Below are 20,797 nucleotides of genomic sequence, written 5' to 3'. Positions count from 1 at the left end.
AGAGATGGAAATTTCACATAACCTTTATTTAATGTCTGGCATGGGACGGGCCCCTGTTCTTTTCATTCTCCTTTATAGAAATCACAATTGTCTCAGAAGACAGCCAATTGTTTTACAATAGAGGAAGACCGCAGACACAGACAATTATGACATGTGGATTGTGTTAATCAATACACAGCATACCCAAAATACTGAAAACAAGTAAGGAGCAAGCAGTATCTACAAGATCATTGCACATGGAGATTCAACAAGCATGGATTGTATCCTGTTTATTAGGAACCGTTTCAACACTGTCCACTCCACTTAGTGTTGGGAAGTAACACATTACTGTAATCTGAACACGTTTCAGTAATTTGTAACTGCAATAGTTCCTTTTTCAAGTAGGTAACAGATTACATTTTATGTGAAAAACTAAGAGAGTACTTTTAGACATTTAAAAAAAAAAAGTCGTAATTCATAGCATGGAAATCTGTAAGCACTTCAACAGTGCAGGTCAAGTCTTGCATGTCACACGAAAGCACTTTCATATCGTTTCGCTACAAAATGCCATCAGAGGTGGGAAAGAGTGGGTTCAATAGTTGAATCTTCAAAGAATATTTCAAGCTGTAGTCTGACCAAACTGAAAAACATTATCTCTATTCAAATTTAAACTGTGCCTGAGAAGTAAGTATTTGTAACTATAAATAGTTTTTTTTTTTTCAAAGTAATAAGTTACTGTAAACTAGTTCAAGGGAGCTGGAAGTAGGGGTGCTGGGAGTGCAGTAGCACCCCCTTGGCTTTGCATGGCTTCTATCATACACAACTTAGTTTTGTTCAATGGCTTTCAGCACCCCCATTTTAAAAATTGTTCCAGTGTCGCTGAACTAGTTACAATTTTATTTAAGTAACGGAAATGGATTACTTTTTAAAAAATACCTGCTAACACTGACGATTTATAATATATGATCGTCTCTTTATTTGTTGTTATTTATAGAAGGTTAAGCACTCCTTGAACAGTGGTGTAGTGTTACAGTAATAAAGGCAATAGTTGAGCAATTAAATGGAGGAAAAACAGCAGTCTCTTTGTGACTGCAAGCCAAAACATTGCTGTTTATTTCCATTCACGCTTCACCAATATTTTCCAGCTGTAACCTTGAGACAACCTTTGGCTGATGAGGAAGGGCAATCTGTTTTTCTGTGCAATGCTTGTATAAGCAAAACAAAGAATGGTTGACTTTGTCCAGTCTTTTTCTTTGGTGTGTGTTTGAATATGGGTTTTATTATCTAGTCACACATGATCTTATATACCTATATATAGATATTATAGTATATATATATATATAGATATATATATATATATATTATTTATCAGATTTCTAACCTAAAGAAAATATTATTAATTATAATTAAACCACTATAGACAATTATACTGTATATTCAGGGATATCACTTATTAATTTACTAGGCAAGGTCAGAGTGTAGCAAAATAAGCAAGACATGCCCAACCCTCAATACACATCATGCATTCATCAGTCCAAATGTTACTGATTGGTTTTTAGTCTATTATTATTATTATTATTATTATTATTATTATTATTATTATTATTATTATTAGCACCTAATAGAACTTTATATTGCTTTTGGGTATTACCAAAACTAAAACTTTCTCTGTAAAGCACTTCTCATTGGATGGTGCTCACACTTTCTCTGTAAGAAGCACTTCTCACTGGTTAGTGCTCATGCTTTCTCTGTAAAGCATCTCACTGGATTTAGTGCTTACACTTTCTCTGTAAGAAGCAGTTCTCATTGGTTAGTGCTCACACTTTCTCTGTAAGAAGCAGTTCTCATTGGTTAGCGCTCACACTTTCTCTATAAGAAGCAGTTCTCATTGGTTAGTGCTCACACTTTCTCTGTAAGAAGCAGTTCTCATTGGTTAGCGCTCACACTTTCTCTATAAGAAGCAGTTCTCATTGGTTAGTGCTCACACTTTCTCTGTAAGAAGCAGTTCTCATTGGTTAGTGCTCACAATTTCTCTGTAAGAAGCAGTTCTCATTGGTTAGTGCTCACACTTTCTCTGTAAGAAGCAGTTCTCATTGGTTAATGCTCACACTTTCTCTGTAAATGCATGATCCTGCAGCAGCTCCGATACATTTTTCAAATCACTTACTACTAATCTCTCTGTTCCTTCTATGGTTTTTTTAAAATTAACTCTTAAAAGTCTGCAATGTCGATTCCAGTGGATTTTTAAGTCATGGTATATAATGCTTCTCTAGTCTTTTGCAGCATCCTTCCTTGACCTTTTAACCTCTCTTTGCTCTGCTAAACAGGAATATCAATATTCACGAAAATAGACTGAAAACAGAGAGATCAACCTCTCTAATTCTTCACACAAGCCCTAGTTTGCAGTTTTAATGGCTATTTATAATAACCAGCATGTTAAGCTAAAATGTATTGGACAATATAAAGTGTTTTAAAGCCAAATGCAATCTTTTTTATACTGTTCTTAAACACAGGTGAATGCCCCAACCATCTATCCCCGTGTTATTACTGGCATCATGTTTGTAGTGCTGTGTTCTCAATAAATGTGATTATTTTTTTTGCTTCTTTCCGACTTTCACGACAATATGTGCATTTGAACCCAGTCGTCTTTTGCAGACAGTCCACTTTTTCGGACTGAAAATTGGACCTCAGTAGCAGTTGAACCGATAATGAGATGCACAGGAGCAAAGGGGCCAGTGGAGTAAGTGATTGCTCAAAGTAAACAAAAAAAAATTTAAAAAGGCCTTAAATAGTATTTTGGAGGTAGGAAAAGTGGAGCAGTGCAAAATTAGCTCATGAGTAAAACAATTGAAAATTGGTCTGTAACTGTAGTTCTGTAAATATTAAAAACACAGCAGAAAAAAGACCAAACAAGCTACCTTCCCATGGTCTAGACAACATTAACACACACTTAAATAAAAACATTTCAGAAATGGTTAATGAGCCCACAGACCTAACACCCACCTGTTTGATGACATTGGCGAGCGGACACTCAATTACTATGCTACCCAGTTCCCAGGAGAGATTTTAAGAGGGAAGACACGTCTTCACATTATAATACATATCACCATTGTGACATGAATACTGCAAAACATTTAAGTTTTACAATACCGTACTTACATTTATGTCAGCCCTGATTGAAATTCCAGCAATGACCATCAATCCTGATAAAAGCTGGGAGTTTGCCCTTTTTTATTTTTATAAATGATTAAGCTGGTTCAATAAAGACTTAATTCGATCACCAGTTGATTGTTGTGAACACTATCTGGGTTTTCCCCTGTAAACTGGACTTGAATGGGTTGACACCATTATCCACAACATCATAGCATTTAGTTTAACCATCAGCCTTTGCTACAACACATATTTAATAGCTGGTTATCTACTGGGATCTGTAATTTAAACATAGGCCTTGCACTGATATTTATTTTAAATGAGTAAATTAACTCCATTGGCTTTATATCCAAATGTACTATTTTAATAATCTGGAAAGCATCCATTAGAAAACATGTATGTAATATACAACACATATATCCACACTAGACCTATCTGCCCAATATGCTATTCTTAAAAACACAATGACTATGCATGCTCACGTTTACCTGATGCTTGATTTGTACAAAATGATTTAGGCCCACTGTCCCCCAGGAATACTTAAAACTACTTCCACTGAACAAAGTTGCCACACTCAGATGCATTCTTGATGAGGACGGTGCTCGCAAGTCTATAATGAACAACTGTATCAGCAGGAAGAATGAATAAAAAAACAAAATTAAAAGAAATCCCATGAAAAACAAATTCAAATAAAAATTGATTAAAAGATCAGTCCTATCGCAATTCATGAAAAACAAATTCAAATAAAATATTGATGCCTTCTCTGCTCTACTTTTTTTTTTATTTCTTTTTTTTTTTTTTACACAAACTGTGCCTAAAATGTGCAATATATTTAAATAAATTTTCCTTTGCTGTAAAGGTTAAATGTATGATACTGCACATAACAGTAAACCTTTCATGGTTAGATCAGTATTGAAGATTTTGAGATTGATCTGGACATTTTTGCTGCTGTTTTGAGCAGCTAGACAACTATGTGGGAGTAAACTTGCTGTACAAGTGTACACTACACTTTCATACAGTAAATTACTAAATGAAATACTGCCCTGTTGGACATACAGACACACTAATTCTATATTCCAGGATTTCAACTCCTTACAATAGGAGAACGACCGTAGTTTTGCCAAAATGTAGTATCATTTTTATATGGTGCTTTAAAATTTAAATTACAAACGCAGAACAGCATTATTAACTATTTCACAAACTCGCTTCAATGGTTCAGAAAAAACACATGCATGCCTCATTCCCCAACATACAGTTTTGACCAATATTACAGTGACATCTGCTGGAATAAAAAGAAATAGCAGATAACTTTTACTCTGTAAAACTGATATGCACACACATTGCATATACTCTACAGCAGGGGTCTCCAGCCCTGGTCCTGGAGAGCTACTGGGTCTGCTGGTTTTCATTTCAACCGAGCTCTCAGTTACTTAATTGCATCAATTATTGGTTTAATTAGTGAAGATTAACATGTGTTCCAGATCTTTAGCCATTGATGACATAGACACCTATAAAACCTGAGAATCTGGGGCTCTGCAGGACCAGGGTTGGAGACCCCTGCTCTACAGGTAGATTATGTACCCTACAAAGACTCACCTCACAGGCACATCTGGAAGAAGATGGGTTTTTGTATGGTTTCACATTCTGTCTACCAACACACACCATAGTACAAAAATAAAAATTAAAAAAAATCTAAATTTAGTACAACTTCTCCTGGAGTTGTGGATGAGCCTATGTAATACATATCACTATTACACAAAAGACTGCAGATCTAAACACCCCTCTTTATTAATATCATATACAATACAAATTTATGAGTAAATTCTGTTTTTTTACCTTCAATGTTCCATGCAAGAGTTGTTTAGAATGAGAGGCCTGATTAATCTGTTTACAAGTGCAGAATACTGATATTATGGGAAACTAGTGAGTGCAGTTTTTCTTTATTATGATACTATTGCATTCGCCTTGTCTTTCGATATATCGGAAAAGGTATGGATCATGGAACACAAGATCTGAAATGATGAGCAGAGGGATCAAGACCTTGAAACACTCTGCTTTACAGTGTTTGCTTACAATGTACCAGATAGCCATGACCATTACAAAGTTTCACATACACAACAATTTAAAGAAATTGTACTTTGGGATAGTAAATATACTATACCTTCAGGCAGGGTGACATACTGGTTTACTGTGGAAATCAATGACACTTAATAAAGGAGTCTTAAATGAAGCAGAGCAAGCTCAAACAACAAGAGAACAAATCTACTTTACTATATACATACTTATTTTCCAAAACATTTGTAAAAAGATGTTAAATCAAAAAACCTATTCAGAAAACAAATAATCATACTTTTGCTTTTACACTCTCAAAAGATCCCTTGTTAGATGTTTATTTGAAATGTACCATTTGTCAAATGCAAAAACACTTTTTTGAAACAGAACACGACTGAACCAAATATGAAGTCAATACCTCAAAGGATTCTTTCCCAAGCAGAAATCTTAAAAAGTCATGTGACCTCAATAGCAGCCATACAGGGTCAATGTCAAAGCCACAAACACATTTGACTTGTGGTGTTTAAAACATATTTGTATCATTCTCCAATCGTGAAACAATGGCTTTACACAGTTGCAACATTTAAATTAAATAAAACTCACAGTAAAATCACAGTAAATGACCAGACAAACATATTTAGTTTTAAAATGGATGAGAATTTATGGTCAATTGCCTTTCATTTGTTATCAAACATACATTCCCAATGCAAATTATAATCCCAAAATTATATAGATATATATTTTTGTATTAATCTTATTTATTAGTGTCCACAATCAGCTACAGATACATATTACTCTGAGAATTAAATACATAATCATTTTTTAAATAAGCAGTAGGGCAGAGACAAGCATTATGTGGGTGGCACATTTGGTTGTAATTAACAAAACATTCTACTTTAAATGATAACTTCTTTGAGAGATGCCTCTCAGATGCAAATTAAACACTTTTTCTTTGTATTAAATTTTTCTTACAATCTTCCTGCAGAAAAGCAGTTCTATAATATTGTTTTAATTAGCATCCTCTTCACTGTTCTAAGAGCACACAATTTAGATAGTGCTTCTAGATTCTAGGAGGATTTGTAACTGGCTACCTGCTCAGCAAAAGCCACAGAATTCAGTTACTCTGATCAGCCTACTGCAATTTCCTTTTCTTTCTGTAAGCTGCAGATTCAGTGCATTCAGACTGTGTCCAAGTACTTTCTGTTTTTAAAGGAAACATGAGTGATATGAATTGCACTAACACTGTTTCAACAGAATGGCAAGTAGCCCTGTCTTCTCAGTACTTTCTAAAAAAGCAAAACATTTGTAGATGTGCTTTCAGCCAAGGCATAAAGCGAGTGCTTAAAATGGTCACTTAGTGAAGTTATATTATTTTCAACCTTGGGAAAGGTTGAATGCGTTCCACAGAACTGAAAGACAAACAGGCATATGAACAAGTAAAGGGGAACAAGAACAGCCAACAGCAAAATCACCCTGAATTTGTAGCTTAAATTAAAAAAAAAAATTAAGTCTTTGAAACGGCTGTGCTCTGTAAAAGTGAATGTCCAAAACTAAGGCTTCTAGTTGTCACAGGCCGGACTTTGGCCAACTCCAGAGCCATGGTCACTGTAGCGGTTTAATAAGGTATAATTTATCTCCGTGTTCACTCGTGAAGATAGGAGCCTTTTTGTAGTGTTCCACCAGTTCATCCATGGAGCTAAACTTGCGCTGGCCGATGCAGTACACTCCTTCTGCTAGCTGCACCTTAAAATGCTTGTTCTTTCCTGAAGCTTTCAGCGATACCGAAAAGTCACTAGGCTGTGAGGAGAGGAAAATAATTGAATAGAAACAATTGATTTAGCAAGTTACTGATAGATACAAAGGTCACAGTTAGAAGCTGGTTCCTGACTCCTCCCATGGTCTATGCTGCCCAGTAGTCCTGCCTGTGGAAAGCTACTTAACCTCCAATTTCCCATTAGACAAAAAAAAAAAAAAAAACCTGGTTGTTCTCAGTTAACCTGAACAATCACTTCCTTTGAGAAGTAAAAGATAAAATATGTCATTCAATTAACTTTTTTCACAGACAATTTTTTATGAAGTAATTACTCCACATGTGTACAGTATACAGTGGCCCTCAAAAATATTCATCCCCCTTGGACTTTTCCACATTTTATTGTGTTACAACATGGAATCAAAATGGATTTAATTAGGAGTTTTTGCTACTAATCAACACAAAAAAAGTCCATAATGTCAAAGTGATAAATAAAATCTACAAATTGTTCTAAATTAATTACAAATACAAACCAGAAAATAAATGATTGCATAAGTATTCACCCCCTTGAGTCAATATTTGGTAGCGGCACCTTTGGCAGCAATTACAGCCACGAGTCTATTTGGATAAGTCTCTACCAATTTTGCACATCTGGACACTACAATTTTTGCCCATTCTTCTTTGCAAAATTGCTCAAGCTCCGTCAAGCTGGATGGGAACCTCTGGTGAACAGCAATTTTCAACTTTTTCAACTCTTTCCACATATTCTCAATTGGATTGAGGTCCGGGCTTTGACTAGGCCACTCCAGGACATTGACCTTTTTGTTTTTAAGCCACTCCAGTGTGGCTTTGGCTGTATGTTTGGGGTCATTGTCCTGCTGGAAGATGAATCTTCTCCCAAGTCCCAGGTCTCTTGCAGACATCAAAAAGTTTTCCTCCAGGATTTCTCTGTACTTTGCTGCATCCATTTTGCCCTCTATCTGCACGAGCTTTCCAGGCCCTGACGCAGAGAAGCATCCCCATAGCATGATGCTGCCACCACCATGCTTCACAGTAGGGATGGTGTTCTCAGGATGATGTGCGGTGTTAGGCTTGCGCCAAACATAGCGTTTAGCGTTGAGGCCAAAAAGCTCTATTTTGGTCACATCAGACCATAGAATCTTCTTCCACTTGGTCTCAGTGTCTCCCACATGCCTTCTGGCAAACTCTAGCCAAGATTTGATGTGAGTTTTTTTCAACTGCCACTCTCCCATAAAGGCCAGTTTTGTGAAGCACCCGGGCTATTGTTGCCGTATGCACAGTGTCTCCCAGCTCAGCTGTGGAAGACTAACTCTTTTAGAGTTGCCATAGGCCTCTTGGTAGCCTCCCTGACTAGTGCCCTTCTCGCCAGGATACTCAGTTTTTGAGGAAAGCGTTCTAGACAGATTCACAGTTGTACCATATTCTCTCCATTTCTGAATAATGGACTTTACTGTGCTCTGAGGGATATTCAATGCCTTGGAAATGTTCTTATATCCTTCCCTTAATTGGTGCTTTTGAAGAACCTTATTCCGGATTTGCTTTGAATGTTCCTTCGTCTTCATGATGTAGTTTTTGTTAGGAAATGTACTAACCAACTGTGGGACCTCCCAGAGACAGGTGTATTTAACCTGAAATCATGTGAAACACCTTAATTGCACACAGGTGGACTCCATTCAACTAATTATGTGACTTCTAAAGACAATTGGTTGCACCAGAGTTTATTTAGGTGTGTCACAGCAAAGGGGGTGAATACTTATGCAATCAATTATTTTCTGTTTTATATTTGTTATTAATTTAGAACAATGTGTAGCTTTTATTTTTCACTTTGACATTATGGACTTGTTTGTGTTGATCAGTGGCAAAAACTCCTAAATCCATTTTGATTCCATGTTGTAACACAATAAAATGTGGAAAAGTTCAGGGGGGGTGAATACTTTTGAGAGCCACTGTATTACTCCACTTAAATGTTGAAGTTTAGCCTACTGCAATGAATGAATCGAAATATGGATGCCACCTTGTGTTTGATTAAAATAACTATACAGTTTCATCCTAAATGTATTATATTATATCTGTAAGTGGGAATGCCACATATAACACCTGGGATTTGTTGACTCAGGGCCACACAATGCTATAGCTGTTCGTTAAAAAACAAAAAATAGGAGATCAAATCTGTTGTTCAATTAAGAAAAAAGCTTCAAGATCTATTCTGCTTTTAATGCTTCCCTATATTTGAGCATCAAAAGAAACTTAGCACTTATATTTGGATAAAATTCACTAGATGTGATCGAAAAATGACAAACTATTTTAGAGCAGGTGCAGTGACTTTTTTTAGTGTGCTGATTAACAACTGACATCACAAAGATGTTGTAAAATGATCTTTTGTTCTTGGGCTCCCAGTTCATGGTCTGTCATTGACAGAGTTTGTCTTTTTATACTGTCATGCCAGATTTGAATTTGCTGGCTATGAGCACCCAGGTGGGCGAGCCACAGTAGGCTGCCCTAGTCCAGCCTCCAACATGCCGATTGCACGAAGGCGCTGCTCTCTTGACAGACGTGGCATATTGGTATTTTTCTGTGATTTTCTATGTTGCTTTTATTCAAGCTTGCAGTTCAACAGCTGAAATCACTCCATTCCCAGTGTGCAATCAACTGTCTCTTTAACTAGGTGATTAAGTGCACATGCTTCAGTCGTAGTCACTCAAGTGTGTCATGGTCAAGGATGAATGATCGAGTGATTAAAAAGAAACCAAAAACATTTTGTCAATATCCATCATTTATATACCTTATTTTGTTTTCAAAAATAAATGTTTTAATAGTGACAACTTTCTTTTGATGCTCAGTGTATATATAATAATCTTATGTAATAATCTTATTTCTTGTTGCCTTAAAAGATTCTAAATAGTTTGGCTTCATGTAAAATGGAAAAAAATAAACAAAACTGTTTGGTGAGAATGACAAGTGTAGCCCCCCTCCCCTCCCTTTGCAGTGCTACATATCAAAGTTATTAACTGGGGCTGATCAGGCATGGCAGAGCCTGAAGCAGACAACACTTACCGATGACTCGCTATCCCGAACAAGAAAGTCCCCCTCTATCCCTCGCTCATTAAGGGCACATTCTGCTTGGTGCCGCTTCACGTTCCCGTAGTACCAATCTCGTCCTGCAAACTTGCCCGTGAGAGAGGGCCCAGTGCAGCTTATCTGAGGAGTGTGAGAGCTGCTCACGACAGGGCCATCGCTTACAATGACCACATAGTTTTTGGGTACCAGCCCTATCTGTCCTCTTGAGTTTTTACATTTCCACCACTCAGGGTCATTCTCAGGCTTCTCAATCACCTCCATGCTCTCCCCTTTTTCAAAATTGAGCTCCTCTTCAGTGACAGAGCTGAAAGGGTACAAAGTCTGGACCAAGTGGAGGACCTTGGCACTTTGGCCGTTGCTAACGGAGGCCCCCTGCCGCGAGGTGAGGAAGCTAGGGGAGTCAGCCGTGGACTCTTCCCCCTCCTCCACTACATAGTTGGAGGGGAACCAGCCCACTTGTCCACTGTAGCTGCCACGCCACCAGCCATCGCTGCACTTCTCCATTACTGCCACCCGCGTGCCCTTCACCAGGCTCAGCTCGTCCTCCCGCTCCGCCACATAGGCGAACTTCACGTAGGCGGGGATGTTGAGGTCGTAGATGCGGGCTGCGCTGCTGCCATTGGACGGGTACTCTGCATCTGTGCTGGGGGTGGGAGACGCGTCTCGCGCACTCGTCTTCCTCTTTGTTTTGCCCAGGCCTGAAAAAAAAAAAAAAAAGTCAGCTGTAGATGTTCTCGTGCTCTCAAGAACTGTTCTAGTGTGCTAAACATTATGAAGGAAACAAAACACAGCAGGGCTAAAATGAAAAGTATCAGTTTTGCTGCAGGCAGAAAATGAGGTAGCTGTATTAAACAGATGGGGAAACTGATTGCTGTTGAAAAATTATTAATGACAAGACAGTTTCCAGAATTTTGATGAACATACTGAGTTTCCCCAGGCGACTGCAGAATAAAATAAACCCCAAAAAACTTTTAAAACGTGACTTGATGCTGTAAGAATACCCAGAAGCAATATATTTAACCTCTTTCAAAAAAGCAAAAAGTTCACTTTGTAACTGTCTGCAAATTCACACTAAGTGATCTTTAAAGATCATCTTGTTCTTCACATAATTAAAAAAAAAAAAGTTGAATGTGAAATTCCTTCAAACGACATTTTAATTTCAGATTTTTAACATCTGTAATCGGAAATAATGGTCAGTTAACACACAGCAAGTAACAGCTGTGTATTCTCCTTCACTTCTGACGAGTCTTATGCTAAATGTTTTCATTGTTCTTTTCCAAAACACAGTCCTAATGGAGGGGGGGGAATACAAAAATCTGTTGGTAATAGAACTTCTGCCACAGAAACAACAGTGGAGTAGAAAGGGCACTTTAAGAGTTAAATTTATGACTAACAGATGTTCCCCTTTCATTTTATTTATTTATTTATTTTTATTTAAATCACCTAGCACTTGTGTGGTGAATATGTAAAATGTGGACATGAGAAGTTTTTCTTCTCCAAGTTGCTAAGTAGTAATTTATTCAAGGAATCTGGCGGGACAAACAGAACTTTAGAAACAAATGTATGCTCAATAACGTTATAGAGTATTTGTTTTTACCTTCTCCAATAAATCAGTTGAATAGTAAAAATATAAAAAATTGACAAAACCAGCCTTTCATAGATTTATAAACTAACTGCGTGGTGGGTTTGAGGTTCTATATATTTTATAGTCAAGGGGAAGTTTTGGGACTATCTGGTACTAAATCATTCAGACCTGGAATATGGAGGAACGTTTCTTAGTCAGTCAGCAGAGGGAGCTGTCCACACAGTGTATTACAGTCACTAATGAAAAACAGTGGGCAGACAGACACTGCTAGTTTGAAGATAGTTCATCACAGTCTGTCACAAACATTAAAATAAATAAATAAATAAATAAATAAAAAATAAATAAATAAAAAAAAAAAAAAAAAAACCGGGAGCCATATTTAGGAAAGGCAGTTTGTTGTACTTCCTGCAGCAAGTACAGTACGCAGCTTCATCTGAGCTGCTATAAAATTTCACTGAATTTACAGTCAGTCAGAAAGCATGGGCACCCTACGCTTATTATACCACAATTCATGGTAACAGATTAACAAGCATTTAGTAAACCATAACAAAACAACCAAAACAAAAAGTAAAATACACAATTTCTAGTAATTTAACAAATAATCTCATTCCAAAGTATTGGCCCCCCTCCTTTAGTATTTCGTGTGTCCTCCTTTTGCTTTTATTATGGCTTTCAGACGTTGTCTATAATTCTTAACCTGTACGTTACATCTTGTTGAAGAAACCTGGGTCCACTCTGTCTTGCGTATTTCCTTCAGCTCAGACAGACTTGATACAATACTTGGCTGCAGCTTTTTTCCCCGATCAGTCCAAAGCATTTCTATTGGATTGAGACCTGGAGACTGAAAGGCCATTTCCGAACTTCTGATCTTCGTTTTCTTCGAGAATTCCCGAATTGGCTTAGCCGTATGCTTTGGGTAGCCGTCATGTTGGAAGAATAATGGTCTGCTAATGAAGAATTTTGTTGAAGAATACGTCAGATTCCTGTTCATATTTCTTGGCACATTTTAGATGGTTTGTTTTATGAATTTTCTTTAAAAAAAATTAATGAGACAGCTGTGCACATTACTTTACTTCTGAAGAGTCTTCTTGTAGAATATTCCAATTAAGTGTTCACAAATTAGCTTCAGTGTCTCTTTCAGTGCCCTGTGATTCAACTTTTAATTTTTTAAATTTGGAGAACTACAGAGCTGCAGATACTATAGAGCAGTCCTCCTCCACATTGGTCCACTGGTGTTAGGAATCCCCACATCTTTTGTTCTGTGTCAGCCACACCTTCAGCAGGATGGCACAGCATGTATTATTTACATTTCTAACTGGAAAGGGGTTCTCTCTCTGTCTGGGGGGGGAGCACTGAGGACTGTAATGTGTCTGTTTGTGGACCAACATGGAAGAGAGAGTTGATGTACCACTTGAAGCTAAGAACATGTATTACTGTTTGAAGGGAAGCAAGCAACAAAAACAGAAAACTAACAGCCAATTAGCCAGCTCCATGAGAGACAGAGAGAGACTGAAGGAAAAGCCCAGACAGACCCCTGAAATCATTTCCACCATTCTGTGAATTAGGTGTGCAGAGGCTAATTCCTCTTTGTAAGCTCCAATACATTCTAAAAGTGCAATGAGCTCAATGATTCATTAAAGAATGGCTGATTAAACACAGCCTACTCACACTAATTAACTGAGATTTAGATAACTGCATTTCTGACACACTGGGGGATATGATTTTCAGCAGAAGAAAACCACCTACAGTAGCAGGACACCCCGTCCTTAAACATCTGTATAATACACTCAGTTGTGCGTCCACCTTTTGTGAAATTCAACGAGCAGCAGGCCAGCTATCCAGTATGAGTCACGGAGAGGGAAAGATGGCCTTTCAATCACCTTGACTGTCTATATTTAGGACCACATGTATCTGACAAAGTAACAGGCATGACAGAACTCTGTGTGGCTCAGATTAAGAAGAGGCAGGGCCTGTTTTGTTTTCATGATAATAATCCCAATTTACAAAAAGGGCACATATTTTAGTAAAAGGGTTAAGAAGCTACCTTTAGGAGAGCAGGGTACTGAAACATGTTCAAAATTAAAAGGAGGCCATTTAACAATCTAAAACAACAGCAACAAAAGAATAGGAGTACAGCTAGCGAAATGCAATAGTATCTCCATCTGTCAACCTGCCTGTTGATACTCACTTAACAGAAAGGAACACTCTTATAATGTAGGGCATATGTCTCCGATCCAGTGGCTCATGGGTTTAAAAAAAGAAAAGAAAATGTAGAGGTGCCACTTTATCAAATAAAATGTGAAAGCAAAGTCTGTGTTGAATGTGAAACGTTATCCCCACCTTATAAAAAGGTACAATAACCAAACATCTACTATGTGAAATAAATACATGTTCTCAGTCTTTGCATAATGTTGCTCCCTCTATTTTTAATTGGCCCCCAGTGTACAGCACTTGTCTCACTGTTTGTTGGTGCAGAATTCCAATCCTTAGCAAGAACGCACTTCTTTGAGGCTCAGCTATTGCACGTCATGATACAATCGCTGGAAAACCACTTCAAAAATATATATTGTTTTAAAAGGCTTTGAATGCAAGTTCTTGGAGGAAACTGCTAGCTGAGATCTTATCTCCCATTACAACAATTCAACAATCAATTTGAATGAGTAACATGTCTGACAAGCATGAATACAAAACACAGTTTAGTCAAGTGCTGGCTGTGGGGAGTAGAAAGAGGCATTGGAGATGTACAGATAAGACTTGAAAATACTAAATATAGTTTGGAAACTTTTGAAATTATTATTGACTGCTCAACTACATCAAAATGAGGCCAGACTAACGTCTCCTACACATATAATCCTTGAAGCTGTTGCAACAGCAAAGCCAAGAGCAATTCCTGAATGCCTGACCAGGATGCTCAAAAAAATATCATATACAGAATTTCATAAAACACTGTCTAATTCAGCCAACCAAGCCATAAGTAATGTTTATAAGAGAAAGGAATCTCACTATATATCCTACATGCAAAGCAGGCCATTCTGAGCAGAAAATATTAAATATAGTCATGCAGGATAAAGGCACTTTTTCTTTTGCAGTGACAGCTGAACAGAAAGAGAGAATCTCAAGAGGTGAAAAAAAACCACATACAAACAAAATATAAATTAAAAAAATGCCATATAAACACCTGAAAATGGTGGTGCTTTAGTCCTTGGCTGCCCCTTCCTCATTTTCAGTTTAATCAACATCTATTTTGCCATGGTTTAAAGGCTCCATGCAGAGCGAGAGTAAGTGAGGAGCAGGGATGCAGAGCTTGCATGACTATTCATGGAATACAAGGTCAGTGCAAAGTCAAGGAGAGGGGTGGGGGCTGCAGACTGGTACAGTAGCTTGCTGAGGAAAGAGAGCATGATGATTCATTGTGTTCTTCAGTGAAAGATACACCACTACAAAGGCTAAATATGCTTGGAAAAACAAGGTCTCTGAAAATGTTTACAAATAAGTCAATAATGGTAACATATGAATCCTGTATGCAAAATTAGAGCCATTAGGAATATTCACCACAACCTCCAGTAAAATAGTCAGGGCTCACGTTAAATTTGCTGAGATTTTTCTTTTGAGAATAAGGAACATGAATGAGTAACTTAAAGTCCAGCATTTTCAGTATAAACTTAGACAACGGTGTTCATAGAGATTTCTGAAGTCATTACATAATATCAAGTTATTTCTGCCTCAATTGGACAGTGATTTACTACCTACTTAAAGCACTCGTTCTAGCCAGTACTTGCCTTAAAAAAGACTAGAAAAAAACAACTAAAGGTACAATTTAGACAGCTTCAAAATCTAGATTTTCAGCAGTTCATTGTTAGATCAGCATTATTTACTGGTTTACTTTTTCTTTCAGAAAAAAGTAACATTCTGCAGCTCCGCAGAAGCTTGAAAAATGTTTTCTTTGATGCAGTAAACTGCCATTCATCCTGTCGGAAACAAGGCAGCCTTCGCATCATTATTTTCTTGAGTCTAGCTGGCTTTGCCACACATTCAATGTGAGCTGTTTGCAGAACTGCAAAGTTCACACTGCTGCATAAAAATAATCTGTTTACTGCTCATACAGCACAAGGCAGCAAGTGTGCTTATAAAAACAGGGGCAGTTTGCTTCCTCCCGTAAGCTGTAGGGCTGCCGAAAGAAAATATTGCTCAGCGTACTGTATGGTCTGAAAGGAGGTCACGGTACTCGGTCTATAAAGCTTAGCAATTTCTCTCTAAAGCACATACTGTGTTTCAATGCCAATATAAATATAGTTTATAAATTTGAACAAAAAAGGGCTGTACAGTACATACTGCACTAGGGTGGGAAGAAATCATCCTTGATTTCAATTTCAGGGGCTTTCACGGAACCCATGCCAGCAAACTCTTAGCCAACTCCACTGTGAGCGGTGCCCTCATACAGGGGGGTATTCAGCTTAGCCTCCAAACTAACCTGCCAGCAGAACTATCTCCTGCCATCCATCCACAGTCAGTCAATTAAAAAATTAAAGGCAGAAGAAGCTTACTGACACTCACACAAATACACAGTTGTTCAAAGAAGAGAATAAAGCAAGCTAGATCTGAGAGACTTCATCCGGCTATTCTGAAGATCAAAAGATCAAAGTGCTGCTTCAAGGCAAATCTCAGGTGTGAATACTTGGGTGACATTTAGAAAAAAAACAAAAACACACAAATTTACAAGATATGCACTGCCAGAAAAAAAAAAAAAACACAAGTCTCACAGACTGACATCTATCTAAATAGGCTCATGGTAAAATCTGAAAACTCAAAATCACACTGCAAAATAAAACAATTCATATTTCATTTCACACTTGTCCAATGACATCATGTCAAATTTGCCTTGCATTCTGATTGGAACATTCTGCATGCTTTTTTTAAGATAATGTCAATACAAGATCTGACAATGACCCAATACTGTAACCTTTTAGTATACACTACAAACCAGGGCAGCACCAAAGACTGAACATGTGGCAAATTGCTGCAGAATTAGTGTGTTGGTTTTGTATTGTGCATTGCTATTTAAAAAATAAAACAATTTAGTTCTCAATGGAGAAAGACAAACTTCTATAAAACATGCAACCTGGATAAAACCTAGTTCCCCCTGAATCTAGCTGGCAATGTGCCCCACTGAGCAATCCAGCCATTACTTCTTAACGTCTGCAAAGGGACTGGCTTCTGTATGTGTGGGAATTGATCTAGAGGATGTTTACTGAAGGCGGCTACCCTTACATTGTGAGCAAAAATAATCCTCTCTGCGGTTCGGAGAATATTAAAGAAGCTGTATAATAATATTACTTCCTAATCAGATAAGAAAAGCTGGTGCCTGCTACCACACAAATAAACAGCCATTTATTTTTAAAAAAATTAAGCATAAACCTGTGGAAGATACTGCTAGAATACATTATATTACTCTAAAGTGTCAATGAATGTATGCTGGAATCACTAAAATATTGCTAGAAAATAGATTACATTTTTTTTTTTACCTTAATTATACTGTATTTATAAATGAATATATTTGAATTTATTATCAAACAGAATTTGTACCTAATCATAATCTACTGCTCAACATTTGTACATAACTGAATACTGAAACAGTTAAGTAAAAAGAAATAGAAACTGAAAAAATTGCATGTGTACAGACTGGTATGTAAATTATCTTTAAAAAATGTGCTTAAAAAATCAAGAGTTTATTAAATTGCATTCACTGTAATGTCCAACTCAAATAACCTACTGTGGTGCATATTAAAACCACTGAGCAACATGTGACTCACAAATGACATACAACACATTTACAAAAGAACAATAAGCAGGCTTCTTATTGTTTTAAAGATAGTAACTGTTACTGAAGCAACAAGAATTCTATTACACACACATTAACCGGACTGCCCTGGTAAATGTTCTCCTGGCAGCTGAGATGAAACAAAATAAATCTGCACAAGTGTGGAAGGGTGGTGGGTAATTCACTGACACAGGAGACAGACAGGTGAATTTGGCAACACTGCACAGGTGGCCAGTTTTATTTCAGGGTGCTGGTTTTTCTTTAGTCCCGCAGATGGCGCTGTGGGTCCGTGGTCTGATTTACCAACGAAGGTAAACAGAACCGCGGGCATACCAAGCGATGGTACACAATACCGGCGTCCTTACAGGTGCTTCGAAACAATAATTCAAAACAGAAGGCACAAAGAAAAAGGGAAAATAAAACAGTAACAATAACTACAAAGTAAAGGTGCTGCACTTTGCAGCGATATCCCTGTCGCCGCTGCCCTTGCGACCCGGATCACCGTCCTACACTGCCGGCTCACTAGCCTGCTCTGATACACTCATCAGGGGTCTGCCCAAGGGTTCCCCGCCCTCAATATCTTGCTCTGAACCTCCGTTTCTTTCTCTCCCACTGGTTCTCGGTCGTTGACCAGCGCTTCCGCACTCTCAGCGCGTTTTAACAGGGCAGACCTGAGGAAACAACAGAGCGTTAATTTATAGGGCTAACAATCTCCCAAGACGCGCCTCTCAGTCATTCAGAGAGGGGGAAAGTCCACACACCCACTTTCCCACCTCCCCGTGTCACTGCCATGACTCACAGGCGGTTGTTGGACGACTGCCGCCCTCTTCCTGCAGCCCGTGAACACGTCAGCAGAGTCAGCACAGATCTCTCCCTGTTACAACAAGATATAATCAAAATATCACACAAACAAAAACAAGCCGATTTAAAACACACACACACATATTTTTTTTCAGAGTGTGTTTTTAAATTACTAAAGCTAGTTGCAAGAACTGCATCAACTGTCAATCAAGAGCTGTGGAGATGTTATTTATGATTTAAAAAAAAAAATCACTTTTCATCACAGTTTCATCACAACTGGATAAGTGGTTCTCAAGCTAGAACAAAAAATATGAGTGTGGCAGTGCTGCCTGTATATCACTGTTCCAGGTGTTTGGATTAACATAAATCTTCAACTGAACCTATATCTAATATATACGTCCCTAAACACGTGATTACACTGGGTAGAGAATTCCAAAGATCCTGAACATAGTAACTAAAAGTCCTAGGACAACAGCACTAACACAGGGACTGTCAGACTCAGACTGCGGCCAGGGACACAACAAAACAAAAATAAATAAATCATGGCATAGGATGACCTGATTATTTGAGAAGCTCGCTTGAATACACAGCATTGTGAGATGTAACCATTCTCCTGCCTATCTAATAGCTTTGCATGTCTCACTGAAGTCAGTTACCTAATGAAGGTTACTCGTTCAGATTCCAGATGATTTTATCATACAACGCTGGCTGTTATCTTAAACATTCGATCGGCTTGACAGCTTGTTTAAACTCGTGTTGTGCCAGAATTAACTTTCTTACAGTAGGTGATGTAGACCAGATTAATTCTTTCTGATCCCCCTTGGTTTAACACAAACTGAAGATGAGCATTTACAGTAAGTGTACCCTTTAATATTATACTAACATTGACAGTTGATGCTTATAAAGAAAACAATATTAACTAGAGGGTTGAAAACGAGACTGCGAGTGTCAATATTTGTTTTTAGCAAACCCAAGTTGGTGTATTATGTCAGAGGTCTACAGCAAGAGTAGTTATTTGCATGTGAAATGGTATTTGCCAAAAGGGTTGTAATGCAAGGGTTTAATAATCTGTAACACTAGGCTTCTTTTAGTATAACTACACAGCAGCTCTCCTATATTTACTACACAGTAACAGGACCAATGGGGCATAATGGCAGACATTTCACCGCTATATTAGTTCCACCTTTTTGATCCGAGGACTCTTGTACTGTAGTGGTCAGTGAAAACTGCTCAAGCTGCAAGAAGAGCATTTTGACTGGGGAGGGATAGACAACCGTTGTAATAAAACAGCATGCTATAAACATATGCAAGTTAAGTTCTGTGCTACTAATGTTTGCTCTTTTTATTATTTATGGCCATGTACCAAATACAGGGATTATTTGTGCTATTCCAGCAAATGACTGCTTGTTTGGAGGTGTGCTGCAGGTTCCTCTGAAGGTCATATACAGCATATTCTATAATGAACCATAACGATCCATACGTATATTTGGGATATGTGTAATGTCTAGATCTAGCCACGCCTCCCGAGGAGGTGGTTTGTGTTATGTACAGGAAAGCATGGAGTTGGAGTTTGAAACACTCACAAGTTACTGTCGGTGATTATGATTTTTGATATTTGAAACTTTACAGAGTAATAACATATGAAGTATTCTGTGTTGATTCTGCCATGTTATTGTATTACACAGTGAACCTATACTCAGTGGCTCACACACACATTTTATATATACGGTACTGTGCAAAAGTTTTAGGCAGGTGTGAAAAAATGCTGTAAAGTAAGAATGCTTTCAAAAATAGACATCAATTAACTAAATGCAAAGTGAGTTAACAGAAGAAAAAACTAAATCAAATCCATATTTGGTGTGACCACCCTTTGCCTTCAAAACAGCATCAATTCTTCTAGGTACACTTGCACAAAGTCAGGGATGTTGGAGGCATATAGTCAGATGTAAGATTAAACAATTATACCAAACAGGTGCTAATGATCATCAATTCAATACGTAGGTTGAAACACAATCATTAACTGAAACAGAAACAGCTGTGTAGGAGATATTAAACTGGGTGACGAACAGCCAAACTCAGCTAACAAGGTGAGGTTGCTGAAGACAGTTTACTGTCCAAAGTCATACACCATGGCAAGACTGAGCACAGCAACAAGACACAAGGTAGTTATCCATATGTGCTGTCCAAGCTCTTTTGAAGAAGCACAAAGAAACGGGCAACGTTGAGGACCGTAGACGCAGTGGTCGGCCAAGGAAACTTACTGCAGCAGATGAAAGACACATCATGCTTACTTCCCTTCGCAATCGGAAGATGTCCGTCTATGCCATCAGCTCAGAATTGGCAGAAAACAGTGGGACCCTGGTACACCCATCTACTGTCTGGAGAAGTCTGGTCAGAAGTGGCCTTCATCGAAAACTTGCGGCCAAAAAGCCACACCTCCGACGTGGAAACAAGGCCAAGCGACTCAACTATGCACAAAAACACAGGAACTGGGGTGCAGAAAAATGGCAGCAGGTGCTCTGGACTGATGAGTCAAAATTTGAAATATTTGGCTGTAGCAGAA

At 38.0% G+C, this 20,797-nt stretch overlaps 1 protein-coding gene across 2 annotated transcripts in view; it reads right to left on the bottom strand.

Annotated features, from left to right (window-relative positions):
* Window positions 1–5,376: 5,376 nt before the first annotated feature.
* Window positions 5,377–20,797, bottom strand: part of LOC121320705 (cytoplasmic protein NCK2-like) — a 66,033-nt gene continuing 50,612 nt past the window's right edge. For both annotated transcript variants that reach the window (XM_041259279.1, XM_041259280.1), the window contains exons 3-4: window positions 10,007–10,728; window positions 5,377–6,978 (exon numbers count right to left, since the gene is read on the bottom strand). In XM_041259279.1, coding sequence (XP_041115213.1) covers window positions 6,784–6,978; window positions 10,007–10,728 — 917 coding nt within the window. In that variant the 3' untranslated portion in view covers window positions 5,377–6,783. The remainder of the gene's footprint in view (window positions 6,979–10,006; window positions 10,729–20,797) is intronic.

This window comes from Polyodon spathula, chromosome 9, assembly GCF_017654505.1.
Source record: "Polyodon spathula isolate WHYD16114869_AA chromosome 9, ASM1765450v1, whole genome shotgun sequence".
In the NCBI taxonomy this organism is placed as follows: domain Eukaryota; kingdom Metazoa; phylum Chordata; class Actinopteri; order Acipenseriformes; family Polyodontidae; genus Polyodon; species Polyodon spathula.
This window is presented reverse-complemented; position numbering and strand designations above follow the sequence as displayed.